At 44.5% G+C, this 25,783-nt stretch overlaps 8 protein-coding genes across 8 annotated transcripts; 6 read left to right on the top strand and 2 right to left on the bottom strand.

Annotated features, from left to right (window-relative positions):
• Positions 1-357: 357 nt before the first annotated feature.
• Positions 358-2,409, top strand: AOL_s00076g137 (uncharacterized protein; the record flags this gene model as incomplete). Its single annotated transcript, XM_011122690.1, has 2 exons — positions 358-784; positions 947-2,409. 2 exons carry the CDS (start codon positions 358-360, stop codon positions 2,407-2,409), a joined length of 1,890 nt encoding a protein of 629 aa, XP_011120992.1.
• A 2,704-nt stretch (positions 2,410-5,113) lies between these two features.
• Positions 5,114-5,629, top strand: AOL_s00076g136 (uncharacterized protein; the record flags this gene model as incomplete). Its single annotated transcript, XM_011122689.1, has 2 exons — positions 5,114-5,207; positions 5,286-5,629. 2 exons carry the CDS (start codon positions 5,114-5,116, stop codon positions 5,627-5,629), a joined length of 438 nt encoding a protein of 145 aa, XP_011120991.1.
• Positions 5,630-6,623: 994 nt separating this feature from the next.
• On the top strand, positions 6,624-8,500 carry AOL_s00076g135 (uncharacterized protein; the record flags this gene model as incomplete). The annotated part of the gene is made up of 3 exons (XM_011122688.1): positions 6,624-6,984; positions 7,071-7,655; positions 7,713-8,500. 3 exons carry the CDS (start codon positions 6,624-6,626, stop codon positions 8,498-8,500), a joined length of 1,734 nt encoding a protein of 577 aa, XP_011120990.1.
• Positions 8,501-10,122: 1,622 nt separating this feature from the next.
• AOL_s00076g134 (uncharacterized protein) lies at positions 10,123-10,935 on the top strand (the record flags this gene model as incomplete). Its single annotated transcript, XM_011122687.1, has 2 exons — positions 10,123-10,528; positions 10,643-10,935. 2 exons carry the CDS (start codon positions 10,123-10,125, stop codon positions 10,933-10,935), a joined length of 699 nt encoding a protein of 232 aa, XP_011120989.1.
• A 1,298-nt stretch (positions 10,936-12,233) lies between these two features.
• Positions 12,234-15,230, top strand: AOL_s00076g133 (uncharacterized protein; the record flags this gene model as incomplete). Its single annotated transcript, XM_011122686.1, has 4 exons — positions 12,234-12,256; positions 12,384-13,671; positions 13,728-15,120; positions 15,190-15,230. 4 exons carry the CDS (start codon positions 12,234-12,236, stop codon positions 15,228-15,230), a joined length of 2,745 nt encoding a protein of 914 aa, XP_011120988.1.
• Positions 15,231-17,324: 2,094 nt separating this feature from the next.
• On the top strand, positions 17,325-20,684 carry AOL_s00076g132 (uncharacterized protein; the record flags this gene model as incomplete). The annotated part of the gene is made up of 3 exons (XM_011122685.1): positions 17,325-17,655; positions 17,868-19,478; positions 19,552-20,684. 3 exons carry the CDS (start codon positions 17,325-17,327, stop codon positions 20,682-20,684), a joined length of 3,075 nt encoding a protein of 1,024 aa, XP_011120987.1.
• A 305-nt stretch (positions 20,685-20,989) lies between these two features.
• Positions 20,990-22,859, bottom strand: AOL_s00076g131 (uncharacterized protein; the record flags this gene model as incomplete). Its single annotated transcript, XM_011122684.1, has 3 exons — positions 20,990-22,285; positions 22,375-22,599; positions 22,692-22,859. 3 exons carry the CDS (start codon positions 22,857-22,859, stop codon positions 20,990-20,992), a joined length of 1,689 nt encoding a protein of 562 aa, XP_011120986.1.
• Positions 22,860-23,530: 671 nt separating this feature from the next.
• Positions 23,531-24,901, bottom strand: AOL_s00076g130 (uncharacterized protein; the record flags this gene model as incomplete). Its single annotated transcript, XM_011122683.1, has 1 exon — positions 23,531-24,901. One exon carries the CDS (start codon positions 24,899-24,901, stop codon positions 23,531-23,533), a length of 1,371 nt encoding a protein of 456 aa, XP_011120985.1.
• Positions 24,902-25,783: the final 882 nt, after the last annotated feature.

Raw genomic sequence — 25,783 nt, 5'->3', positions numbered from 1 at the left:
TCAACATCCATCCTTGATATTAATTCTTAAATAACCCATTGATCGAGCTCGCGCTTGTAAGTATTCACATGTCCGTACACAACACTAACGCGACGCCAGTTTGCTAGCACGCTCATATAGTATGCAAGCCATACCGGACACATGGTACCCTGACCAAATGGAACTTTTGAGCTGCAGCGCTGACTAGTACTAGTGACAGACTGCGTCTTAGCTAGGAGAGTTCTCCTCGAGTTTATATAAATCCCAAAATCCTACGTCCATCTAGTCAGGGCTAGGAGTCATTCCACAGACAATCCATACACCGGAGTTTTGGTTCCACTGCTGGTTGATATCGATTGACTGCTATTAATTTCCACGATGGCTTCTCTAGTTTTGCTCTCCAAAGTGCCTGAGATCCTTTTCCAAATTATCAACCACCTTTCTCGAAAAGACGTATTATCTCTTTTGCAAACGTGTCGAGCACTTTACCCGGCCTGCTACCGAAATATTTGGTCTAGTGTCGTTTTCAATACCAACACGAACGACGACGATAGCTATAAGCTAATTCAGCAAGCAAGAATTATAAAAAAATATATACAAAATGCGACGGCTTTCAGATTCACGAGAACGCTTGTACTAGGTCCTCCGGTCTTTACTTTAGACCTGACAGATTATATATATGACTATGTATTGTCCTTCGAGCTAGACCCTGGGTCAAAGAATTATGTAGACCTCCCCGAGGTTCTGCAGGAGCTTGTGGAGAGTAATGGTTTGGACCTTCGTAGAATCGTGATTGATCTAACAGGTATGTGAATTGGCATTTTCACTTCACCTTCATTTTCTATATTGCAGAGTTTCAATCCCATAGTTTTTGTGATGTATCGCTATGGACGACTGTTACAATTGCATACAGATACGTACGTATCCTTAAAAATACAACCACCGAAATTAATTATTGAAAACTTAGATGCCGGGTCTTCGCCATGTCTTAAAATTGCCCAGGAAGACTTATTATGCAGTTTGAAAACCTACGCCCAATCAAGTCCCCCGGGAGAGTTCCGGACCGAGGTTTACGGAGGAACTATCCGACGACTTCCAAAGTTCTTTCACCTGGAATCAATCACCAGGTTAGAGATGGGTGTTGAGGGACACGGTAGGGAAAAGTGGCCACCTGGTGATACAAAGTACATCGGTGAACTTAAAGACCGGATTGGCATCGAAATGTCAAGGTTGGCTTCCTTGTTATCTGAACTTCCAAATCTTGAGGTTTTCTCGTGGAGGGATCCAAATGACATGATACTCACCGTCGGATGTTTTCCAATAACTATGCTTCCCGAAGAGCCATTCTCCAGCTTCCCCGAAGAGCGGAAGAAACTTCAGATTGCCTTTTTGGGTATGCGAAAGCTGGTTGAATTGAAGTTTTACAATCTTTTCTTCGATCCGTCCTTTTTCGTCATCCCGCCTGAAAGCACTCGGAAACTAGTCATCGGCATCGAAATGTCAGATGATTGGTGGCGACAATTCGCAAAGTGTCAGATGCCTTCGATTAGAGAGCTAGAAATCGATATAGTCCACCCTCAGTCGCATCTACATCCGCTAAGTTCCGATTTCACAATTGAAGATGTCAGTGTCACAGGATTGGAAAAGGTCTCTGTAATTTGTGGCGACGAATTTATCCCGTCTGATTTGAGAGAATGCGTAGCTCAGAGGAACGAAGCGTATTTACCTCAATACATTAGAGAAAAGGCAAGGGAAAGAGCCGGTGAAATTATGAAAGAGAATGCAGAAAAACTAGCCGAACACGCTTTCTATGTTTCCAGGGCACTTGAAGCCGAGTGTGTCACTAAGATACTCGCGATACCCGACCACGAGGATGACCGTCGCAAACAAGAGTTTGCTCAAGAATACGCATCAGTTTTCATGAACAGCTTCACCGGCACTATTGACCTTCGTTCATTCACTTCTGCTCGGGAAAATGCACGTAGCTTAAGAGCTAAGACTAACGAATACTTTGAAGAGATTATTCGCCGGATTACGCAAGAGATGGAAGATACATATACAATCAAGTTTGCACACGGTGTCGAAAATAACGACAAGTGCGAACAGGAATTTCGATCGCAGTGCCAGGAAAAGCTCAATAGATGGATCGAAATGGAAAATGACGCTAGCAAATACGACTTATTCAATGCGCGGAATTTGACCCGTGAGCTCGCGAGTATATCTGAGAGGGAGTTAATGTCGATGCAAGGCCTAGATATGATTGAACTCCTTGAACGGAGAAATAACATCAATGATACTGCTATTGAAGGGATAGCAACCGCAATTGTAACCAATTCGGAAGAGGATATAGAAAGAATTACAAACGAATGGGCACAGGAGAGAGTACAAATTCTGGAATATTTGTTTTGCGAAAATACTGTTTTCCTTTGATGAATTTCAATCGTCATGGTTAGAACTAGAATTACTCCTTGTTATTATTCTATCGATCTAGAATATTATAAAATATCAAGCACAGCTAGATATATCAGCCCCTCCTGAGCTTCCGCAGCTAATCCCAGCCGCTGCTTAGCCGCCTTTGACTCAAGAGCGAGCCAAGGTCTGGATAAGCAAACCCCGATATACCGTCCTGTACACGCAGCTTGCATTTCTAACGTTATAGACTCGGAATAGGGCGGATAAAAAGAAAATCGCCTTGTAGAATCTCTTCTCACCGACGAAGGCTTATTCAAAAGCTCGTATTCAAATTCTCAAGATCTCACTTATATTAGCAATATGATGTCGTAAACGTTATAAACTCCATGGCTCGTGTATGATCACGAACTGCTAGCTGCCATATGCGCATTTTTCTTCTTCTTCTCTCGTCCGATAATTCTTACTCGCCCGAAAAGGATCCGGTTATTTTTATTTAGGAATGGCCCCTCTGTGTACGTATTCTCCGATTATAAGACAAGGCCCCGGGGTACTATATGTATACTAATACGAGAGAATTTGGGCATACGATCACTTGGCCTCTGTCGAAGGAATAGAGTTGTGAGAGGGCCTAGGGGCGGAACATTTTTTATGTGCCGTGATATTAAGCCTTGGTAGCGACAGTGCCCACCCCTGAAGCGACTGGCTCCAACGATGGGTAAAGAGAGGTACGTACTACCTGCCAAAGAGCTAGGTAAGCTAGAGGTTTGTCAGTGGAGGGGTGAGATAGCACGCAGGTACTTGCTTTGTTCAGTATTACAAATGCGTTGTTTGTAATGCTCTTTTGAGATCTCAGTTCGGAACATTGTCAGAGGGATCGTAATAATCTTTAATTTCATGGGCCCATGACGCATGTATTATTGCGTCGTATTTGCAGGTGTAGATTACTGGGGTTGGTTTTCAATATTTCCAGTGATGCTTTGTAAATCTTTCTGCAGATATTTTGAAGCTGAAGAACTTTTTTTTTTTTGTTCTTGACAAAATATTTTTCGTTCAGCCCTGTGAATCATGATGATATCAGAAAGGTTTCTTGATGACTTGGCACGAGAGCATGAACTCTTGGTGATTACTATTTCGTTAGTTATCAAAATGCAGTTTGTTACTGAGCAACCTGGGCTAGGATAATTTAATTAACCCAGAGGTGTTCCCGGTCAGAAGGGCTCGGAAGCTTCGAAATTCTGAGACTTTGGGCTAAGACATCTCGCCGCGAAATCATCACTTGATGGAGGGCCTTAACTGTCCGCATAGTGCCGCGCGGTGGAAGTACGTCCTGAAGGTAATATCTGAAGTTCTTTTCGGCTTAAATGTGGCAGAAAGTGGCAGAATGCATGTGGGTCAGATAGCTCGATGCCTCGTCAAAAAGTCGATAAAACTTCCGTCGAACATTGACAATGTCGCAGCTCAAAATTTAAACCTCTGATTCGCCTTCGCGAAAGAAGTAATTAATATGTGGAAAAAAATTCCCGTTGGTCATTTGTCTGACGTGAGCGGGACGTTTTGTTTCCCTTTAGTTCTAGAAAATCTGGAAGTTCGTAGATTTGTTCTTTGGGGATTACTGTGGGAAGGCCGTCCCCGCTCTCTCTGTGGATCTGGTTGGGTCGTTTGTGGTTTTTAGTGTTCGCATGTGCGAAGGTGAAGGTCAGCTTAGTGTCGTGTTGAAGGACTCGAATTGAAGCGTAAACGTTTCTTCTTGGCTCCGGCGAGCACGACCGCACCATATCCCAAGGCATTCTTCTGATTGGTTTCTGATTGGTTTTTTATTTTTTAATCTTTCGTTTAGTTTTCGAACGTGCGTATGTGTGGCGGGGGATTATGGCGTCTGTGATGACTTATTGGTTGAGTCGGTGCTTGAAGGACTCCGGAACCGCCTATTTGCTCATATGCTCATGCTCATATCGAAAAAAAAAAAAAAAGTTACTACCTGAAGATTATAATCATTGACTGTGCTTGCTTTGTGCAGGGAGGCGTGGGAACGGGGCTTACCGGGGTGCTTAGGCTCGTCTGAACCATAATGTCTTCTAGGAATGCGATCGGATAATCCATTAGATGGTTATACCAGATGGTGAACATCCAGCTGTGGACATGGATTAGGTTGCATGGAGGAATTGGTTTCGTTCGCCGTATAGTATAGGGTCGGTTGATGTATATGTATATAGGTATATATATATTTAACGTTTCCGACTAATCATCGTGGAGCCTAACATAGCGGGTTATATAAAATCCAGCGGAGAACGAAAAACCGAGTAGTTTATTAATATATCGGCAGTTAACTTCGAATTTTGATTTGTCTGCGGGACTATAATTGTTAGCACTCTATTTTGAAGTTAGTTTATTCGGGATCCAATAGTATCGATTCGACAATTTCGAAGTTCAATATCAATATCTACAGACGAAGATACTCTATTCGAGGCGCCATGGTCGAGACGGAACTTATAGATCGCATGGGGAGGCGAGAAAATCCAGCGGATATCACATTTTCGTATGCTTGCAGTCATCTTGGAAGAGAAGGGTTAAGAAGTCAGTTACTTACAATCTTATATTCTTATTGTCGCTCTGTTGGTTCCTAACCATTTTTTTAATAAAAAAAACTTTCCGAATTGCAGATGCTCTAGATTTAGTCGAATACTCAATCCGGCATGACTATAAAGAGTGCTTCTATAAAGGCATGTCATCTGGAGCGGAGCTAGAGACATTTGATACGGAGTTCGAGAGTGGTTCCTTACTCAGTCGATTACCGAGACTGATGCAGCGGGCGGATGGTACGTTGCTAAGATCGATAGTGGACTAGTGCCTGCAAGGGGTGTAAAACAATATATAACCTACTAACTGGATTGTAGATATGATCGCTATGTGGCCCATGGAGTCGCTAACATCCGCTTGGCAAATGAAAGATATTCTTCAACTTGCTGCATTATTCTCGCCTGGGAAATATTCAGAGTATATTCAAGATTTCCAACCACGAGAGATGGTGATATTGGTAGCTGCGAGGTTAGAAGCAGCAGGATATGAATGTCCTATGGAAAAAATACTAGAATGGGGCGGCGGGGTCGATAATTGGATTGTCAATGCCGAAACAGATGACGAAGTGAGAGACGTACTTGCAAGGTTTCGGGCTGTGAGGGAGAAAGTAGGAGATAGACAAGAATGGAGTGCCATGTGGAGTGGTGATTTGGGGTGTTAATCGGTCCTCTTTGGTGCACCCGCACCCGCTATTGCGCAGCATTGCTTGTATTCCATATTCTGTACTCTTGATCGGGTGGATTGTTTTTGATTGGCCTTGAAATTCTTGCGTCTTGCATTTTGGCAGTTTCATCCTTTCTCGTTTTCATAGCATTAGACTTACTTTAGTACTTAGTAGTATTACTACTATATAAAGACTCCGTTGCGCATAGGCGTTTTAGCAAAAAGTTGCATCTGTGACTAAGATGATGATAAAGATGTGTTGAGAATGTTGCAAAATCAAACGGCAACCGCATCGACAACACATCACCCCGGAACCTGCATCGACAGCTGGCACATCTTCGAGACATCGATTGTATTAGTCAGCCGGTGCAACGTCGACTCCGCTCGTGCAGCAGCCTCCGAAAGACTTCCAAGATACTTCCTGAGGCTGTCGACAGGATGTATCTCGACACCACAAATAACGCGAACCGTGACACTTATCTAAGCAGTCATCATGTCAAGGCTAACCAGGCACCCTCGCGTTTGACTCTCAATTTTCCTTCATTTGGCACGTTTGATATCCGTAATTTGCCAATTCAGCAGGACACCATGTGATGGACGTGTAACTTTCGTGACTCAGCGTCGCATGAAGCGGGGCTCTTATTGGCCACTTTGCCCCTCAATCGCGGACACATCGCGCGCTTTTGCCCTGGTCTAAGTCTTGACCTGGATTGGTCGATATTTATATTTCTGGTTGACTGCTTCGAGATATAAATCCCACGACGACGGCTGGAAAGGGCCCAGGTTGAAACTAACAGTTTTCCTGACTCGGACGACCGAAAACAAATAGGTTCAAAAGCGCAGGACCCACTCTCTTTCTGCTTTTATATAATTTCCTCATCGCCAAATCGCCCCAACCAACCACTTCATTAGCTCGAGCTCTCCGACGGTGTATTTATACTTCACCATATCCTACACGACTTCCAAACAATCACCAATATATTAATATCACAATGTCTTCTTCTTCTACTTCACAGAATCCAGGGGCCGATTCTCAGACGTCTCCAGAGTTTGTCCATCCATCAGAAGCTAGCCAAGCATCACAGAGTACCGGCAATATCAGTACGACAAATCCTCGAAGAGTTCCTGCATCTGCTCATCCTATCAATCCTTTGAAGAGACAACTTTCTGAAAACATGGAGGCTCTTATTGCACAAGCTAAGGCTTCGAAGACAACGGCAGGGAGCACTGCTGCACAGGCTGCACAGTCGGAAACTATATACGTCAAGTTGGAGAGGGAGTTGACATGCAGCATTTGCTGTGAACTATTCAAAGATCCGATCACATTATTAAACTGTCTGCACAACTTCTGTGGTATGTTGATACCCATTATTTTTTTTTAAATTCTTCTTCTTCTGCTTCTTTTTTTTTTGGTATGTGACTAATATTGGTCTTCATAGGTTCCTGTATTGTCCCGTGGGGCCGTAATAATTCTTCTTGTCCTTCTTGTAGAGCCGAAATCAAAGGATGTCGAGACGCCTTCGCTCTGAAACCCTTAATCGATATGCTGGTCAAGGAAAAGCCGGAACTGAGCTTCTCGAAAGAGGATATGGATGGATTTCAGAACATCTATAAGCCGGGACAGGATGTTTCTTTTGGCAACGGTGGATATTCGGACTCAGATGATGAAGACAACGAAGATAATGAAGACGATGACGACGATGACGAGGAAGAAGAAGAAGAGGACGATGAAGTCAGATATCCTCAAACCTGGCGACCTTGTCCATGTTGCCCACAGCAAGAAAACCCGGACCAGCTATATGTTTGCATCAATCCGATTGTCGACGGCGACCGTACGCCTGACTGGCAACACGAATTCAAAGGTCACAAGAAGTGTGCCTGTTGTCGTGATGAGGTTCCATTCTATACAGAGGAAGTTGCTCTGAAGCCGTCGTATTGTGCGTGCTGCGGTATTGTGTACTGCGCAGGTATAAGAGGAGCATGTGCCCTTACTCCGAATTCCACATTCCTCCACAGTATCACAGGTTAGTACATTTTGTCGTACCGTTGTTGGGTATATGCACTAATCGATGGGTTGATAGGTGCCCCACTCTATGTGGACAGTCCACAACCTGGTTACGAAACATTAGGAACCCCGAGTCTTTGGAATTTGTTCAATAACAACGCTTTTGAACAAGATTCGCTGAAGCGGTGGGTGGAATCTGATGCCAATAATCATACATGGCAATCACTGGGAGACGAACTGCGCAATTGGTTGTTCCAGGAAAACCCTTCGGGCATCGAAGGCCCATATGTAGTTCCGATCAAGCCCGATTCTTATGTCTGCAAAAACTGTCTTCCGGGTATGTTCGATAAATACCTCGCAGGTTTCTTGATTTCGGAGCGGGAGCGCCTTGGATGGACGGATCTTCGGCCAAGGTGCTGGTATGGAAAGAATTGTAGGACACAGAGGCACAATCCAGACCACTGTGCTCGTTTGAGCCATATCTGGGATGAGGTTCCTTTGGAAGAGAGGCGTGAAATTCGTCGAGAACGTCCACCACGTCCACCACCAGTAACCCATACTGGCGGTGTTAGAGATAATGCCCCTAATTCCCAGACCGGAAACCCCCAACCAGTAGATTCCGAATCTACCAATACCCAGCCTGCGGAAACCCAGGGTCAACTGTCTACAGCAGCAGCACCGCCATTATTCCGATCCCCTACGAACATCTTCCCTCCCTCGAGCCCCGGAGCGCCATCTATGAACGAAATATTTGGCGTCCCCTACCCTTCTAACAACGTCTTTTCCGACGATGATGGAAATCCGCCCCAGGGGCCAATTGCTCCGAGTCAAGATGATCCTGCTGATCCGGGGCCTTCTAATTGAAACGCGGCGGGATCTCTTAAGAGGCGCTACTCCGATATTTCTACCATCCCGTCATCCCAGTACATCTCTAGTTATATCACACCGTCGTCTACGCAAGAAGATCCCACACAGCGTCCACCATCTCCGATATCCCAAGCTACCTTTCTAACAGCATCGGAACCCTTATTATTCGAATCCCAAGAAACACAAACGGTACCTGAATCAACATACGAACCAAATCCCTCTAATTCATCAACTTACTATACGCCGCCTTCGACACCTCACCGTCGGCGATTACCTGCGGCACCAAGCGCCACACGTGCATCCCTCAGAAGAACAGAATCGACACCATCTTGCACACCACCAGATCCACCGGAAGACGAAGATGATGAGGATATCGATCAATTTATGTCTCACTCTCAACCTTTACCAACAATTTCAGAATCTCCCCAATTAAATAGAAGAAGAACCTTCCGAACCCGCCGACGTAGATGTCCGCCGGAACCGGGAGTAGACATCCGCCAAATATGGGCGGATGAATTGGAGCTAATAGAATTTATGTCGAACGGACATAGAAGCTCCGGGAGCTCGTTGTATCCAAAACTAAATGATGTCCGGGAGATGCTACAACGACAATTGTCGATTAGTCAGGAAGGAGAACCGGAGAATTCACAAAATACAGCGAAACGACGGAGGGTTCGATGATATTTTAGCTTTCCTTTTTTTTATTTTTTATTATTATTATCAAAGTGGCATTTGGTCTGGTCTCTTTGACTCTTTCATCGCCAAATAAAAGATATGCATTTTTGAATCACAAGTTTTGATTCCTTCTTCTGCCTGCTAGCCCTTAAATTACTATTCTTTGTATGATCTTGTTTTGTTTTTTTTCCTCTCTTTCTTTCCTTTTTCTTTTAGGTAGTAGTTCTTTTGTAGATACAGGAGGTCTTTTTTTTTTTTTTTTTGATGAGTCAGTCATCATCTTACTTTTTCTTTTATGGCTGGCCTGGTCGTTTACTGCATTGCATAGCGTCTTCAAGTGGTGCATTACTCGGACGGTTTTATTCTTTCCTGGTCTGTTTTACATTTTATTTCCTTTTGGATATCCTTTCATTCAATTCAGTCTTCTGTTACGGCAGCCTTGTTTTGTATTCTAATTAGCATGCAAAATACATTATTACCTTTCGATTTTGAGACCATCCAATACTTCTAACTATTCTATTCATATTCGTATTTTAAACTATTAATACATCTAAAGGTCATGATTTAATATTTGATGTAAAGGCTAGTAAGTAAAGGACCGGGCCGGGTCGAGGTTTTAGCGTTGGTGTCAAACACGCGCCATTTGTGCGTATTTTTGACGTCTAAATTCTTGGCCTGGCCCGTATGTTCCGCAGCTGCCAGCTTTCAACTGAAGTTAAGTTCCCAACGTTGACTCGTGCACGAAAATAAGCCTTGCCCGAATTACTGGCTGTACATGTATCTAGGTATTTACTATTTGATATTTCTTTCACTTGATATATAGGTATCTACCGGCTGGATACTCATTTACCACGTATAGGGCCGACATCGTTGAATTCAAATTCTGGGGTACCAGTACTCAGTCGGTCAACACTAAATTCTGACACCGAACCAAAGTATTCAGAATGCTAGCGTTAAGAGCAAATCTACACCGAAGTTATCTAAGTCCAGCCAGATATTTAACTCCTGTCAGGAGTATTTCTCGTGGTGTCTGGAACGTCAAAAGCACCCCAGTTTTACAGAAAATTCGATGGAAATGCAGTGGTACAAATGATACGAAATCTGCATGTTCAAAGACTAGTACTACCACTAGTACTAGTTCTACTGCTACTGCTACTGCTACTACTGCAGGAAATACGACAACTTCGTCAAGTAGTGCAGGATTTTGGTCATCAAGACAGACCTGGAATCGGGCGATGGTTAATACTTTTCGATGTCTGGTCGGATGTACTGCTGGAGACTTTTCGGCAATGTGGTATCTACAGGCTTTCCATCCTGAGATTGGAATTGGAAGTATCATGGCCGTGTCGAGTACGTTTATACATATCCTTCCCTTCCCATAACTAATACTCGAATGGAATACGTATATACCTATATGACTGTATTAACAAACTAACCACCCCTCTACATTAATTATATACATAGTGGCCAGCGGACTCTCAACCTCACTACTCCTAGAAACCGTATTACTAAAATACGGTCGGGATAAGCTACCTTGGCCCGCAGCAGCAAAGACCGCAGCGGGGATGAGTATGATCAGCATGTTGACCATGGAGATGGTACAGAATATGGTGGATTATCATCTTACGGGTGGGAGTGTTCAGTTCGAATCACCGATGTTTTGGGTGGCGGCTGTGGTTTCGATGTCTGCAGGGTTTTTGGCACCGTTACCGTATAATTATCACCGGTTGAGGAAGTATGGGAAGGGGTGTCATTGATCATATATCTCTATTATTAATATTACTAGATACTTGTACACTGGCTAAAGGAGGGAAGTATTAGTACGGTTAATGGGTACTAGAAGTGATAGATGTTGAGCTGTCTCCGCCTATAATTATAAATTATGGGCTTATCGATGTATATATATTAGAATTCTAATCTCCATGTAATTTCTATATCTTAGATCCATATAAAACGCTACGAATTATTTAAACTGATCCCATGAACTTCCAGAGCCCAAGTCTAGATCTAGAATATCTCTAATATGCATGGATCGGACTCTTATACAGTTTGTGTGAAGATGTGGTATTTTGAATAAGCCGCGTGTTGAGCGACTTAACATCAGCCCCGCCATGACGGGAGATACGGTCAGATAGATAAAGAATCAACATCTGACTAAAAAAAAAAAAAAAAAAAAAACTGCCCAGTCGGAATGCGAGACTGTCCCTCATGCGCTCCGTGGGACCCATGCCCATTTCATGTTAGGGCCGAATTCATACCGTCAGAAAGAAAAAACATTCTTTGGACGGGAAATGTTAACTGCGATATCCTCATTCGAATTTGTTTTCCGAAGACGGGGACCCCTCGTCATGAGGCTTTTTTCGGCATCAAAGAGAGTAACAAAGAAAAAAAAAAAAAAGTTCTCAGTTTTGTTTCGACCTGGGTTTATCCGTCCCATGTCTCCTGTTTACTATGTAATAATAGGTATGGTGTAGAGGTATATATAAGTATGTAAGTATATCTCGGATTGCGATGGAGCTAGAATGATAGGATTCTGAGAGAGGGTATAATATAACGCCGTGCGCCAGTTCAGTCGCTTTGCAATTGGAAGTCAACGATTCGATTCGATTCAATTCAATTCTCCCGCAGTATACTACAGTATATACAATTTAGGTACTCATCGGAACGTATAGAGGTACTTTCGAGTTATCCCGAGCAGGTCAGTATTTTATACCGTATCATATCCTGCCATATCATATCACATTTGTGCTTTGCATGAACGTTGGAGTTCCAGTCAACTTCCAGTTTCAGTTTTGAATTTTGGGGTGGCCGTCGACGTCACTTCTGTGCAACGCAAAGTTCCACTTCGAATTGGCCCCGCCAACAGCCTTTCGGTTTCTTCTGCTCAAAAGACTGATCATGACACCTCAGACTCGAACTTCTCCCTCGTTTTAGATCTTCCATCTATCAATCCATCAGGAATCCCCCTCGGAGGAACAGGTCGCTCTCGCTCTCTTATCATACCTTCAGGACTTGAATTCGGGACGGTGTAGAACAGAAAAAAAAGTCCGTCAATATGACGCTATTCGTGGCATCCCTGTAAGCAAAGCAAATCAAAGCGAGCACATCTTTTCCCTTATCATACAACTGTCAAACAACGTGGATGTTTTAAATAACTGACGATTTGATCGCGATATTACTATTATCATCATTGTGATACTCATAGCTACCTTCCGTACACGATTAATTTTCATGTGCAAGGAAAGGAGGAAGATCGTGGACGAAACGTTTCTGCTCCACCAGCTTCCCAGCGTACTGCTCCCAACTTACGAATCCATACCGGAGCCGACACCTCAGGCGGCTTGATTCAGTCCCTCGCATCCCGTATTGGTTCTCGTCAGCCGTCGCCTCCTCCCACTCCACCCGTTCACAATGCTGATGAGATCTTCTTCGCAAAACCGACCACTCCTGGTCCCTCTACCGCTGTTGCCGTCACTTCACCCGGTCCCGATAGTGCCATTCCTCCAAAATTAAAGCGAGCACTCACTCAGCCAACTTCTAGAGCTGCTTCGCCGCCACCTAGAGGAATTTTGGAGAGTAAAAGGGCTGTTGCGGCACCTGCTGATCAATTACAAGCTGTATCCGGCGCTCCTCGTCAAATTCCTATTCCCAAACGAAAAGCGACTCTTACCGACCAATCCCAACTCTTCGCCAGCGCCGAATGGACTGTCGAACCAGCTGAAAGAGGAAATGGCGGTCTCCGTAATGCCGTCAATGCTGCCCTCGAAGCTGGTGGTGTCGAAGAAGTAACTTGGGTCGGTACCGTGGGTATGCCTACGGACGTTCTGGAGGATAGTGTCAAAGCTTCCATCGAGGAGCGATTGCGCGACGAACACGAGTCGCTGGCTGTCTTCTGCAAAGACAGTGATTTCCATGGTCACTACAACCATTTTTGCAAACAGATTCTGTGGCCTGTATTCCACTATCAGATTCCCGATAACCCGAAGAGCAAAGCTTACGAAGATCATTCATGGATCTACTATGTAGCTCTCAATCAAGCCTTCGCGGATACAATTGTCAAGAATTACAAGAAGGGAGATACTATCTGGGTGCATGATTATCATTTACTTCTTGTACCGAAGATGGTGCGTGATAAAATCCCCGAGGCGAGTATCGGGTTCTTTTTGCACGTTGCTTTCCCATCTTCGGAGGTGTACAGATGTTTGGCGGTCAGGAAACAATTGTTGGAAGGTATGTTGGGAGCCAATCTTGTCGGCTTCCAAACAGAAGAGTATGCAAGACACTTTTTGCAGACTTGTAATCGATTGTTGTATGTGGAGGCGACACCTGCGGGTATACACTTGGAGGAGAGGTTTGTAAATGTAGTCAGCTCTGCTATCGGAATTGATCCGATCGGATTGAGCAAGGAAAGGGAAGACCCGATGGTCGACGAGTTTGTGAAGGTCATCTTGGATAGATATGGAGGCCAAAAAATCTTGGTCGCTAGAGATAAGGTTGGTTACAATCCACCCAAAAAGTTCGAGTAACAAAATGCTGATTTTGGTCATAGTTCGATCACGTCCGTGGTGTTCGACAAAAGCTTCTCTCTTACGAACTCTTCTTGCGCACTCACCCAGAGTGGGTCGGCAAGGCTACCTTGATCCAAGTGGCACTCTCCACATCTGAGCTTGTTGAGTTACAGACAACCGTCCTCGACATCGTCTCCAGAATCAATGCCAACTTCGCAACTTTCGATCACTCTCCCGTAGTGTTTTTGCACCAGGACATCAACTTCTCACAGTATCTTGCTCTCCTCACCGTCGCGGATGCGTTAATTATTACTTCGCTCCGCGAGGGTATGAATCTCACTTCTCATGAATTCATCTTCTGTCAGGATGAACGCCACTCCCCGCTCATTCTCAGTGAATTCACTGGATCATCATCCCTCTTCGCTGGATCTGATATCAGCGTTAATCCATGGGACTACCGTCAGTGCGCAGACGCGATGTACCAAGCCCTTGAGATGTCTCCCGAAGAAAAGAAAGCTCGTTGGGAGAAGCTGAATGGAGATGTAATGCACCAAACTGGTGTACACTGGGTTACTTCGTTCATGGCGACCCAGCAGAAGGCTTGGCTAGAACAGCAACGTCGTGGAAATATGTCTATTCCACGACTATCTATTAATTCCGTCGGAGATGCATATGCTAGGGCTGATAAGAGAATCTTCTTGATCGATTACGAAGGAACACTTGTGCAGTCTGCTAGCTCGACGAGGATGATCTTGGGCAGCCCTCAGCGAGTTATCGACACATTGAATGATCTCCTTCTCGATTCGAGGAATATTGTTTATGTGATGTCATCTCGTAAACCAGAGGACATAGAGAAACCATTCAGGCTAGTTTCCGGGCTCGGTTTGATCGCTGAGAACGGGTGCTTCATCCGCCCGCATAATACGGGCACTTGGATTGAGATGATCGATGGGTCCATGTTGGGATGGCAAGACAGTGTCAAGGACATCCTTGAATACTACAGAGAACGAACCCCAGGAACCACAATCGAGAAGAGACATTGCAGTTACATCTGGCACACTGGTTCCGCCGAAGATCAAAATCTAGCATCTCGTCAAGCCGCTGAATGCGTCAATCATATCAACGACTCGATGGAAGCCACGCAGCACGTTCACGCCGTACCTCTTGAAAAAGCAGTTATTGTTGAGCCTAGTGACTATAATAAAGCCACGGCGGGAGCAAAAGTGCTAGATATCGTATGTGCGGAAGAGAATGGTGATGTGGAGAGGTGGTCACCCGATTTCTTGTTTATTGCGGGCGATGATCGGGAGGATGAAGTGCTTTTTAGATGGGCTAATGAGTATGCGGTTGAGAGGGAGGTGGCGCATGTTACGACCGTTTGTGTGGGTACGAGGAATACGGAAGCGACAGCTACGTTGACACAAGGTGTTGCTGGTGAGTTAGAAATTCTCTTCGATTGAAATAAAACACGACGATGCTAATGTGATACATGATAATAACTAGGTCTCATATCCGCACTGAATAAACTATCGAAGTTTAGGTGAAATAGTAGAAATGATTTGAGCGGAAGCAAGCTGTAGAAAAAGCGTTCCTTTTCTTTTCCTTTTTTTCTTTTTGTTTCTATCATGTTTCTGCGGTTGTTGCTTACCCTCCCATTCCCCTCATGAGCTCGAGGTCTACCTTTCTTGTGAAAAGATACACTCTTTTGATATGGTCATGCATATAGCATGTAGAAATGAATGGTTTCTATTCTTGTAAGTTAATTTTTTTTCTCCCTCCGCTTTTTTTTGAAAAAGATTTCGGGTGCAATTTAGAGTGTTTTTTGAGGTATATAAATAAATCTATGATTGTAGAAGAGGTGCGTGCAGCATTGTAAGTTAGTGTTAAGGTCACATGGAATTTAATTAATCCAGGCCAGACAGCCCTTCCGGACTTCCAGAGTCTTGTGTTCAGTCTAATCATGATCATCGGTCTAGAAATGCAGTGCCCCCAGCTCCAGGTTTGCGTTATGAGACAAAATGCCCCAGGATGTAAGCGAGAAAAGTCAATGTGCTCACTTAATTGACTATCTCCGTAGTTATCTATAGCACTGCGGGGTCGGTGGAGAAGTAGAAATTATAGTATCGAACAGCCGGACATAAAGTGCATGAAAACTTGCAGGCGGAACAGACAGATTTTTTCGACGTGGACGGACATGGACGTATGCAGGTCAAATTAACAGGTATGCAGGGTTCGGGCATGGTTTAAAAATCCTTTTTTTGGGTATGAAATACATCATATCATGATCGATATCGATCAGGAACTGGCTGTGGCGGATGTATAAAGATATCTCGTAAGGCGAGACCTGTTCGTATATACGTTAAATATCTACTTCCTCGTGCCTATAATATAATGTAGAAGCTCCCCAGTGGACTGATATTGATGAATTAATTGAGTTTTGTGTAATAGTACTCTGGGCTTTGAATCTTTCACATGTGGTATCCTTTCGATCTAATTGATTACGATATAGACACCGAGAAGTGCATTTGAATCGAACCCTTTTGCCTCCCCTCATGCAATGAAGTGCAAGGTTTGGAACCATGGGGGAAGGGAAGACCCTTGGGAAGAAAATGCGGCTATGACGTAAACCTTGGCCGAAAAAAGCACCCCCCAAGGCCATTCCAAGATCGGTTGGACGAACTTAACACACACGATGGCATGGAGTTGAAGGACAGAGGATTGGAAAGAAGAGGAAGAAGAAGACGAAAAGGAAGAAAGAAGAAAATACAAAGGGAAAAAAGAGAATGGGGCCAGATTGATGCGATTGTAAATGGGAAAAATCGAGCTAAAAGCAGGTTTGGGAAGTTCGATGCTATCGGTTTAAATGGAACTGGGGGGTTTCGTCTTTCCCAGCGCCCGTCTGCGAACGGGATTCATTCTTTGCTAACTCCACTTTTTTTTTAAACAGAGAGAGTTCCATACCGCGGTAATCCTTATTTTATTTTATTTTATATTATATTTTTATATTATATCATATCATATCTTGAATTTGAAGTTGAAGTTGAAGTTGAAGGTGAAGTCAAGTACCTGTGTTATATTCAATTCGATTCAAGAGAGTCGAGTAACCAGGCGACAACAGAGGCAAGAGGGGACAGGATAGATACCGAGTGTTGACGTCTGTTGCATTGACCGGGCAGTAACGTCACGACAACACATTTTCCAGTCTTTTTCTCTCTTCGCATGAAAACCTGCGACGACGACTTCGCCCGTTTTAGAACGTCGAGCCTGAATTCAAAGCTTAACCTTCTTTTGTTCATCAAAGACTGGACATCCTCTGACATACTTTGGCTTTTTGGCTTTTTTTAACTCCTTCTGCCACTACACCACCATGTTTGGTACAAAACCGTTAGACCTGCCGGATACCTCTGGCCCTTCTTCCTTAGTAAGTTTTTCCCATTCGATTCCCTTTCGCTTTGGTCGTCCTGCCTTGCTTGCCCCCATCGTTTCCCACCAGCTTTGTCTAGTACTGTACATACGTCTATCGATATAATACCGATAGTGCAAGTACATACATACATACATACATACATACATACATACATACATTCTTTGTTTCTTCCTTTATATTTATATAATATCTATTTTTATATAATCCAATCATGTCGTATTTCTCGCATGCGAAACCGAAGACAATGCAGAACCGGAACTTTCGTTCGGTTCACAGCAACATCAGCAGCATTGGTGGTAATAAACCGCAGCAACAGAACGATAAGGCTAAACATTCCCTGTCACCACCACCACAGAATTCAAACCCTACAACAAACCGTCAGCCAATAATCGATGATGACCTGATCTTCTCGACTCCGAGATCCGAGTTGAACAATCCCATGTCCGACCAGGTTCTTCTCGACGAGAGTACTAGCAAGACTAATAAAGACGACGCCAAGGATGGTGACGCGACAGCAACTGAGACAGGGGGGAAGACTATTGGTATGCTTTCTCTCTCTTTCTATTGCTCCTTGAATTTGTCGTATGGATTTCGTGCATTGAGCCCACGTTTTGACATGACATACCCGATGCCATGTTAATTTATAACATGGACATCCGCTTTTTTTTCCCCTCTGGTATTAACATTTTTTAAAATTTTTTTATTTAATTTGTCAACTAACATGTAAACGGGAAAAACGAAAAAGAAAAAATAGCTATTACCTCGCCGATTTTAAAACGTGCACAACCAAAGGATCTCCCCAGTTACCCTTCGCGTGGTGTTCAAAACCTCGAAGCCTCGGCTGGCAGGGCTGCGTTATTGGCCGCTTCCCATTCCAAGTCTCCAGAGGTGTGGAAACCGGCTCACTTGCCCGCAGCTGGTGCAGCCGCATCGCTTGCAAACAATATAAAGTCGCCCGAACCCTGGAACCCAGGTCCGTTACCCACAGCAGCTGCAGCAGCCCTCCTAGCAGGCGATTCAAAACCACCAGAAGCTTGGAGACCTTCCACTCCTTCGAAATCAGCTTCGCAAGCTGCGATAAGTGTTCGACAAAGGGCGCATACAATGCCTGAATCTAAGCGGCCCGTGCAGCCGCCGCAATCGACTGCAAATGCCCTCGCCGCGGCTGGGGTAGCGAATTCGCCCAGAAAACTCTCAAAACCCGCTCCGAAATCACCACCTGCACTTGCCTATGATATTAACAAAGTCAACGCTCTGGCGGCGCAGAACGCACAAAATCGCCTCTCTGCTGCTTCGCAACCTAGATCGGCGTTACCGCAAGCACAGACCGATAAGAACATGTCTGATATCCTTCGTGCGGCTAGCATTTCCATGGCGAAAAATATGAACAAATCGCCGCCTCTTTCTGGTGGCGGTAATACTTCAAGACAAAGTATGCCGTCGGGTACTTCGATGCCACCTGGGAGTTACTATTCGCATATTCCGACATCACCAAAGAAGGTTACCCCTGCAGACCAGAAGTTGAATAGAAAATCTTCAACACAGGCAGCTTCTATCGCTGCCTCTAGCGATTTACATTCTGTTATATCTGGAGATAGCGACGAAAGGCAGATAAGATACTACCCACACCTCGAAGAAGCAGCTCGTAAAGCTGCATCCGAGCGTCTTGCACGTCTTCAGGCAGAACACGACCGAGCTCGTAAAGCGTCCGGTCTCCCACCTAGTTGGCAATCCGGCGGGAAAGCACCTACTACCCGTGCCCGTTCTTCAACTGCCCCATCCAGTGCCGCTCCAAAGGCGACAACAACCTCAAAGGCTGCCGCTGCGACAACTACTGGTGCTACACCTCGCCGCCAACCAGATGCAACAGATTACGCCCGTTCTATGAAAATAAAATCCGACACTGCGAAGCTTACGAAACAGATAAATTCAGTGGATAAAGATCGTCAAGCTCGCGATTACCTCGCCATCCTTGCCGTTGCCGAAAGGAATGTCAAGTCTCAAATGCAGGATTTGGAAACTAAAGTGGCAGAAGATCAAGGACGTGTGCCTAAACACCTACAGGCGGAATGGGATGCTAAAGCTAAGATGCTGAGTGCTGAGTATGAAAGGAAACGAGCGGAGGAGAGCGAGAAGAAGAAAGGAAAGATTAATATGGGTGGTGGCCTGTGGTATGATCAAGAAGATCTGGAAAGAATTGCACGGGGCAATGTCCAGCCGATTTTGGATGAGATCAATGTTAAGGCAGAGAAGGAGCGTGCGAGAGTTGAAGGTTTGAGGGTTGAGAAAGAAACAGCTGATAGAGAGAGGAAAGCTGAGCAAGAGAGGGCTGCGGGCGTTAAAGCTGAGACCAAGAAGGCGAAAGGTGAGAATTCCCTGATTTTTATATATATTTTTTCCGAACGTCGTGGGTATTAATTTCGAGTTCTCTTTGTTAGTTTTGGAGAAAGCAGCAGCGAAATCCCGACGAGACGCCGAGAAAGCAGAAGAACGTGAACGAAAAGCAGAACTCAAGAAAGCTCAACGGGAAGAGAAAGAACGGGTAAAAACCGGAAAACAGACCTTAAAAGCGGCGGCTGTACCTCTACCAGCCGAAACTCGGAATATTGAAGAAACCGCAGGTGTAGGAGCAGACCCCGCCTCGGATATGGAAGAATTGGAACCACGGCCCATGTCACAAGCTGGCCATGAGCGAGTTGATCGTGAACGAGAGATGCATGAAGCGGCGAAGAAAGAGAAAGGATGGTTTGGGAGTCTTCAGAAGAGGATTGCGAAGAGGGTTCCTGGAACTAAGAAGAAAGAAAAGGGTGCCGTTGGCGGTGAGGTAGCTATGCCGAATGTCGCTGAGGTCGATGAATTTGATCCAGCAGATAACCAAAGCATATCATCGATCTCATCCCCCGAACGTCCGAATTCTACGAGAGATGTAGCATTGGCGGGTACGGTTAGCGCGGTTTCATTGGATGATGAGGCGGGGCCTGCTGGAACTGCATTTGTAGGTGGAGCTGGACTGCAAACTATCGATGCCACTCCAGGTATTCTCGCTAGGCCCAGATACGCGGGTTCGGATTCGTCAAGTACTAGTTCTGGAGACTTGTACACTGCGGAACCGAGGTATAAGGGCTTGACATCTGCGACGTATAATCCTGGCTTGGAGGACGAAGGGTTAGGAATGCCGGCTTTTATCCCGGAGACCAGCAGTAGGAGATATTCCACTAGTTCGGATTCTTCACTTGAGAGCACTGGAGTTGCAGAAAAGACTTTTGGGGAAGGGGCGGGTCCATCTGTAGCTGCACCTGTTACAGAGGAGGAATCGCGGGATTTATTCGGAAGCACACTTTCAGGAAAGGTTAAGAAGTCACTTGAAGAGTTTGCTACAGGAGGAACTGGAACAGAGGTTCCACACGTTTCGGCGGAAGGGCCCATCACGCATGTTGAACCGCCTACGCCTATTGAAGAGGAATTGAAAGCGCCGATTATGCCTGCCGCTACCGCCACAGAAGGAAGTTCGAGGGGGTCTATGGATAGCACTCGGGAAAAGAGGTCGAGTCGGTTTAGCGAGATTTTGTAAAGGGATTGCACGACTTTTTTAGTGCTTTACATGACTTTTATGGACGTGAATGGGATGTCTTCTTTCTCTTTGTTCTATTAGCCTTGTTCGTTAGCTTTTGGAATGGCCGTACACAATATGTGGGTGGGTTGTATTAAGCGTTTGGAATAGCCGTTTTTATGATTTTTTTTAACATGATGCGATGCTATTGAATTACTTAGTTGTGATGGGAGGTAAAAGAATACACGAGAGATATTTTTATATTTTACAAAGATCAAATACTTTTCTCATACATATAAATACGGGCTATAACTAGGTTACTTTATTTACTTCAAGCACCAAACAATTACATCCCCTTTCCGCCTCCAGTCATCATGAAAATGACTATTAAAGAACCTCTTACACTCCACATACCTGCCTTCTGCCCTTTCAGTCCTCAAATACCCCCTTATTAACTCAGCAGTAGCCTCGAAAGTAATCAATTCATCAGGCCATAGCATCTTTCCTTCCGAATTCTCTCCATCCTCCTTCTCCTCATCCCCCTCCTTTCGATCCGTTTTCAACGGTGGTCCTCCAAACCTTCGGTACAAAAAATCGGTAGGGTTGTTATAAAACTCATCTGCTTCGTCTACGTAATCCTCCCTTTGGTCGATAGGAACACCAACGGGTGGTTCGCAGATTAAGAACCAAGCGCTGGGTGATCCATCTTTCATCCCTGCATCCCACATATAACTTCCGAACGGTGTGGAATGACAAGGCATTAAGAATCCAACTCTTGCACCTCCTCCTCCCACATTTTTAATTATTGTAGCATCTCCTGAGTTATCGTTCGAGGAGTAGTGTTCCCGTCTCAACCAATTCACAACATCCACCACCCCCCTCTGATGTACATAACCCGTATAATAAGCAATCGGGATATTAATCCCCAACATCACCGCCACCACTATCGTCCACTTCCTCGTATACCTCCTTGGTAAACTAGGAACCCCGACCCCGGCCATCAAAACATGAAAAATAGGTAACAAAGGGTACAAAAACCTAACCTCCTTATGTTTCGTCGCCATAAAAGCAACAGGCACCAACCCCAACAATCTAGTCAAATGCGTCGTGGGCGAATAACTAGATAGATCGTTCAACCCGCCAAAGAACGAGTAAACCGCTAACGGTAAATATCCCGTAAGTAGTAACGGTAACCCCTGGGAATAGTAGTAATGCCATGGACTTGTTCCATAAAAGGAGGAGATCGATTGTGAGATGTTCAATCTGTAGAATTCGATGAATGGAAGGGTTAGACGGTTATAGAATGTATAATCTATACAGGCGTTTAATGAGAGGATTGTGATGCTGATCAACAGGATTTGGAGGATTGCGAGAAGCCGTTGCGGGAGTGTGGGGAGGTGTTGGAGGAGTAAAGGACCGATTGCCCAGGTTATTAGACCGTTTGTAGGACGGACTGTGAATGAGATGGCGGCGAAGATGGTGGCGAGGGTTAGATCTGCTGGGTTGTAGGTTTTCCAGGGCCAGTGGTACATTCCCATTATTGTTAATGTGGTTTCGAGGTTGTTTGAAAATGTTCTGGTGGAGCAGAACCAATTCCAGGCGCTGAATAGACTGAGTAATAGCTTTGTATTTTTAAAAATTAAAAGAAAGAGTAGAAAAACTATTAGTATATATATTGCATTTGATACGGGTTTGAGGAGAAATAACTTACCGCATTTGTTCCTGCTTCCTTTCCGTATATCTTCCTTGCCAGAAGTCCGGTATATACATCGCCTAAAGCGGCGGTTATGGCTCCCACGATTTTGGGGCCGACGACGAGAAGTTCTGCGGTCGTCGCCGGGGAGAGGTTCAATGCTTTTGATATTGAATCTACGAGGCCATATACCCCCTGAAATATTCGAGGGTACAGCACAGATCGTAGTGCATGATGCCATTCCTACAAAGAAAAAAAATATTGTTAATTTAAATTATTCTAAACATCTAATACGTTTCAGATTTTATGGAATAGGAAAAAATATATTGACTTACCCAAGTTATATATCCAGAACCGGCTGCATGTTGACTTGCCGCGATCTCGAGGGATTGGAAGTATTCATCCGGTTGGAAAAAAGTGGATATTGTCAGGGCGTTTTGAAGTCTGATGCCCAGTACGATTAGGAATACGAAGAAAGGCGTGTTCTTCGTGAAGATAGACATTTTGTCTTCTTCCTCCCTTTCTTTCTCCCTTCTTTGTCTATCGTTTACGCAGTTGCGCAGTTGAGGGGTCGAGTGCGAGTTAGAACGCGAGCATGGTCGACGTGGTTTTTATATGTCGGCTTTCGTTGAGTGCGAAGTGGTGGAGTTTGTGTTGTTTGTGTCAACACATACACTGTGTTTGACTTCAGACTGAGCAAAAAGATACTTGATCCGGATCAAAAGGCAAAAAGCAAAAAAAGAATTCCGACACCGGGAATCGAACCCGGGGCTGTTCGGCGCTGGTTGAACTCCGGAGAATTCTAATGAGAGCGAACGATGTTAACCACTACACCATATCGGATGGTTATTGATGACGGAGATGGCATTATATGCTATCTATAGCATTTAGCACTCTAATCATAGACTTTTGCAACAATAATATAGTATCCTCTGTGTTGTCGGCCATATCATGTCTATCTTCGTGTATTCAATCAGGGACCTTAAGAATTAAAGTGATAGCTAATATTAGACAATTATTGCAAAGCCAGACTAGGATTAGGGAATGTGTGCCCAGGTTGCTCAATCCATCTTCTCTTATTCATGTCATTGCTGTCTGTGTGTGATTGCTTAGTATATAGAACTCATATAACTACCTACTCACTAACTGCTTTAAAAGGCTTGATACATACAACCTATTCTTGTAGCGCCTCAAACCTGAACACGTTTGAATATATTTCACTACCTGTCGTCGGCGAGGTCCATCCCAAAAACCGCCAGCGATCAGCCAACTTCCAACCGACTGGTATTCCAAATCTCTCAACTTCATCCAGATGATTAAACCCGGCCATATGCCCACGCCCCCTCTCCGTCTGAGCTTTATTATAGGAATCTGGTATTTCATCGATGGTAAATGTAACCGAAGCCGTTGCCAATTGAAATATCCGCGATAAGACTAGCGATAACTCGTTACTTTCGAGGAACAGGAAAGCTCCGATGCATATGACATGGTGTACGGTATCTCTCTGGACTATTAATAGCCGCTGCATGGGACCGACGAGAACGTTGCTGTATAATCCATGACGGAGACATTCCGTTTTCATTTGTAAGGAAATATCCATCCCAATAAACCTGCTGCGATTATGTGTATCGCCGTGAAGTCGGGCTACCAATCCCGTTCCACAAGCGATATCAAGAACGACGCCGTCGAAATTGTACTTTTGCACAATACCTTTGAGGCCTTCATGATAAATCCCCGCAGTTACAGTGTCATACTTAGAAGCGACAGTATCGAACTCCTGGCCGACTTGACGAGAAACTTCGATATTTCGGTTTCGTTTTAGAAAGTAGGAGGCTATCAGGGAGTGGATCAATGACCGGTAACTTCCTGGGAATGACTGGCGAACAGCACAGGCTTCAGCGGCTGAGTTTTTTCCGTCTCCGGCGAACGGGAATATTGTCTTTGGCATCGGGGTTATTCCTGTCAAAGTTGGTTTCGAGTCTTTGTTGAGGCAGACGAGGAAAGTACACCAGAACGTTCCATGTAGATCATTCGCATAGAATGCATCTTCTGTGAGTTTTTGAATTGCATTGAGAAAAACTGGGCTGGAGGTTGACTTGAGAGGAATCTCGGTATGGGCAAAGACGGGACATAAGGGTATAGGCGTATTATCGAGTTCAATGATCGTGCATGAATACTCGTCTCCGGCAGTAACATCTTCTTCCTGAGCGGTATTTAGGTCTCCAATCACAAGACGGCCATCTTCGTCCAGCCCATATTTCTCCAAAACGCGACTGGGTAGCCCAATAACTGGAATTGCCAAATACTCGATATATTTTGCAGCAAGAATGGCAACTTCTTTATTGTCGCTTCCGTACCAAGTCCAGTGTAGGAAATTGAAATAAAGGTCAAAACTTTCTGCCGCAGCGAAGTTTAAGTCCTGTTTGATAGTATCCCTGCTGATAAATCGCTGTTCGAAGGTGTGTCTATCCGTGAAGAGTTCAATGTCCGAATAACGCGGGTCGTCTTCCTGCCCCGGGGCCGCTCGAAGCAAACAGATCCTCATTGTTCGATATATCTAGATCGATCCAAGAATTAGGATATGATAGAAGGTTTTAGATGTCCCACGGCCGCACGGGAGCTATTGCCGACGCATAGATATTCCAACTTTGTTGCTGCCCCCTCTAAAAGTCACCTGTTGGCTAGCCTGTTTTAGGTAGGTGGTTTAGCTTATTTTAGACAATTGCTCGCAAGCTCAAAAGCTAAGGTTTGATTTGATATCGATTGACTTGAATTTAATGCAAGTGTAACCTGAGGCTTTATTAGTTCTATTAGATCAAGCAAGCTGGCCTAGCTAGGCTGGATTGTATAATTTGGGCTAACTGTAATACATGTGTATCCAATTACCCCGCGCCTACATGCAGAATCGATATTGATAATTAACGCTCCCCCGAACCCTGAAGTTTAGAGTGACAAGATGCAACATGCAACACAGTCGGGCTGCTATGGCCATTGGATTCCAGCCTCGAGACCAGGCGCAGATGAGAGTCGACTAGATATAATATTACTAATATAAGTAAGACAAGCAAGAAAAAATAAAAATGAACCAATCTCGATCTAAATTTAGGCATCTAGAACATTGTGAGTACTTTTGTAAACATAGCCACATAGTCCCTAGAGGAAACCTAGTTAACTTTATAACCTCAAGTAAATAGTACAGGTAGGCGCTGCATGCTTTCTCATTATATTCGCCAAAGTTCGTGGTTAGATCTATAGATCGAAGATGCCTTAGTCAATTAAAAGCTATTATATTTTCTCTCGTTCTATGTTTGTATTTAGCCAGATATTGTACACAATATACAAGCCTAGGCCTGTGTAAGAATTATATTAACTTATAATTAGGCGGTATTTGTGACATTTGATCTCGAAAATCCCATTAAGGAATTGC

Source organism: Orbilia oligospora (genome assembly GCF_000225545.1).
Source record: "Orbilia oligospora ATCC 24927 unplaced genomic scaffold scaffold00076, whole genome shotgun sequence".
NCBI classification, from domain to species: Eukaryota; Fungi; Ascomycota; class Orbiliomycetes; order Orbiliales; family Orbiliaceae; genus Orbilia; species Orbilia oligospora.
Note: the sequence above shows the minus strand (reverse complement) of the source record. Positions and strands in the feature narration are given on the sequence as shown.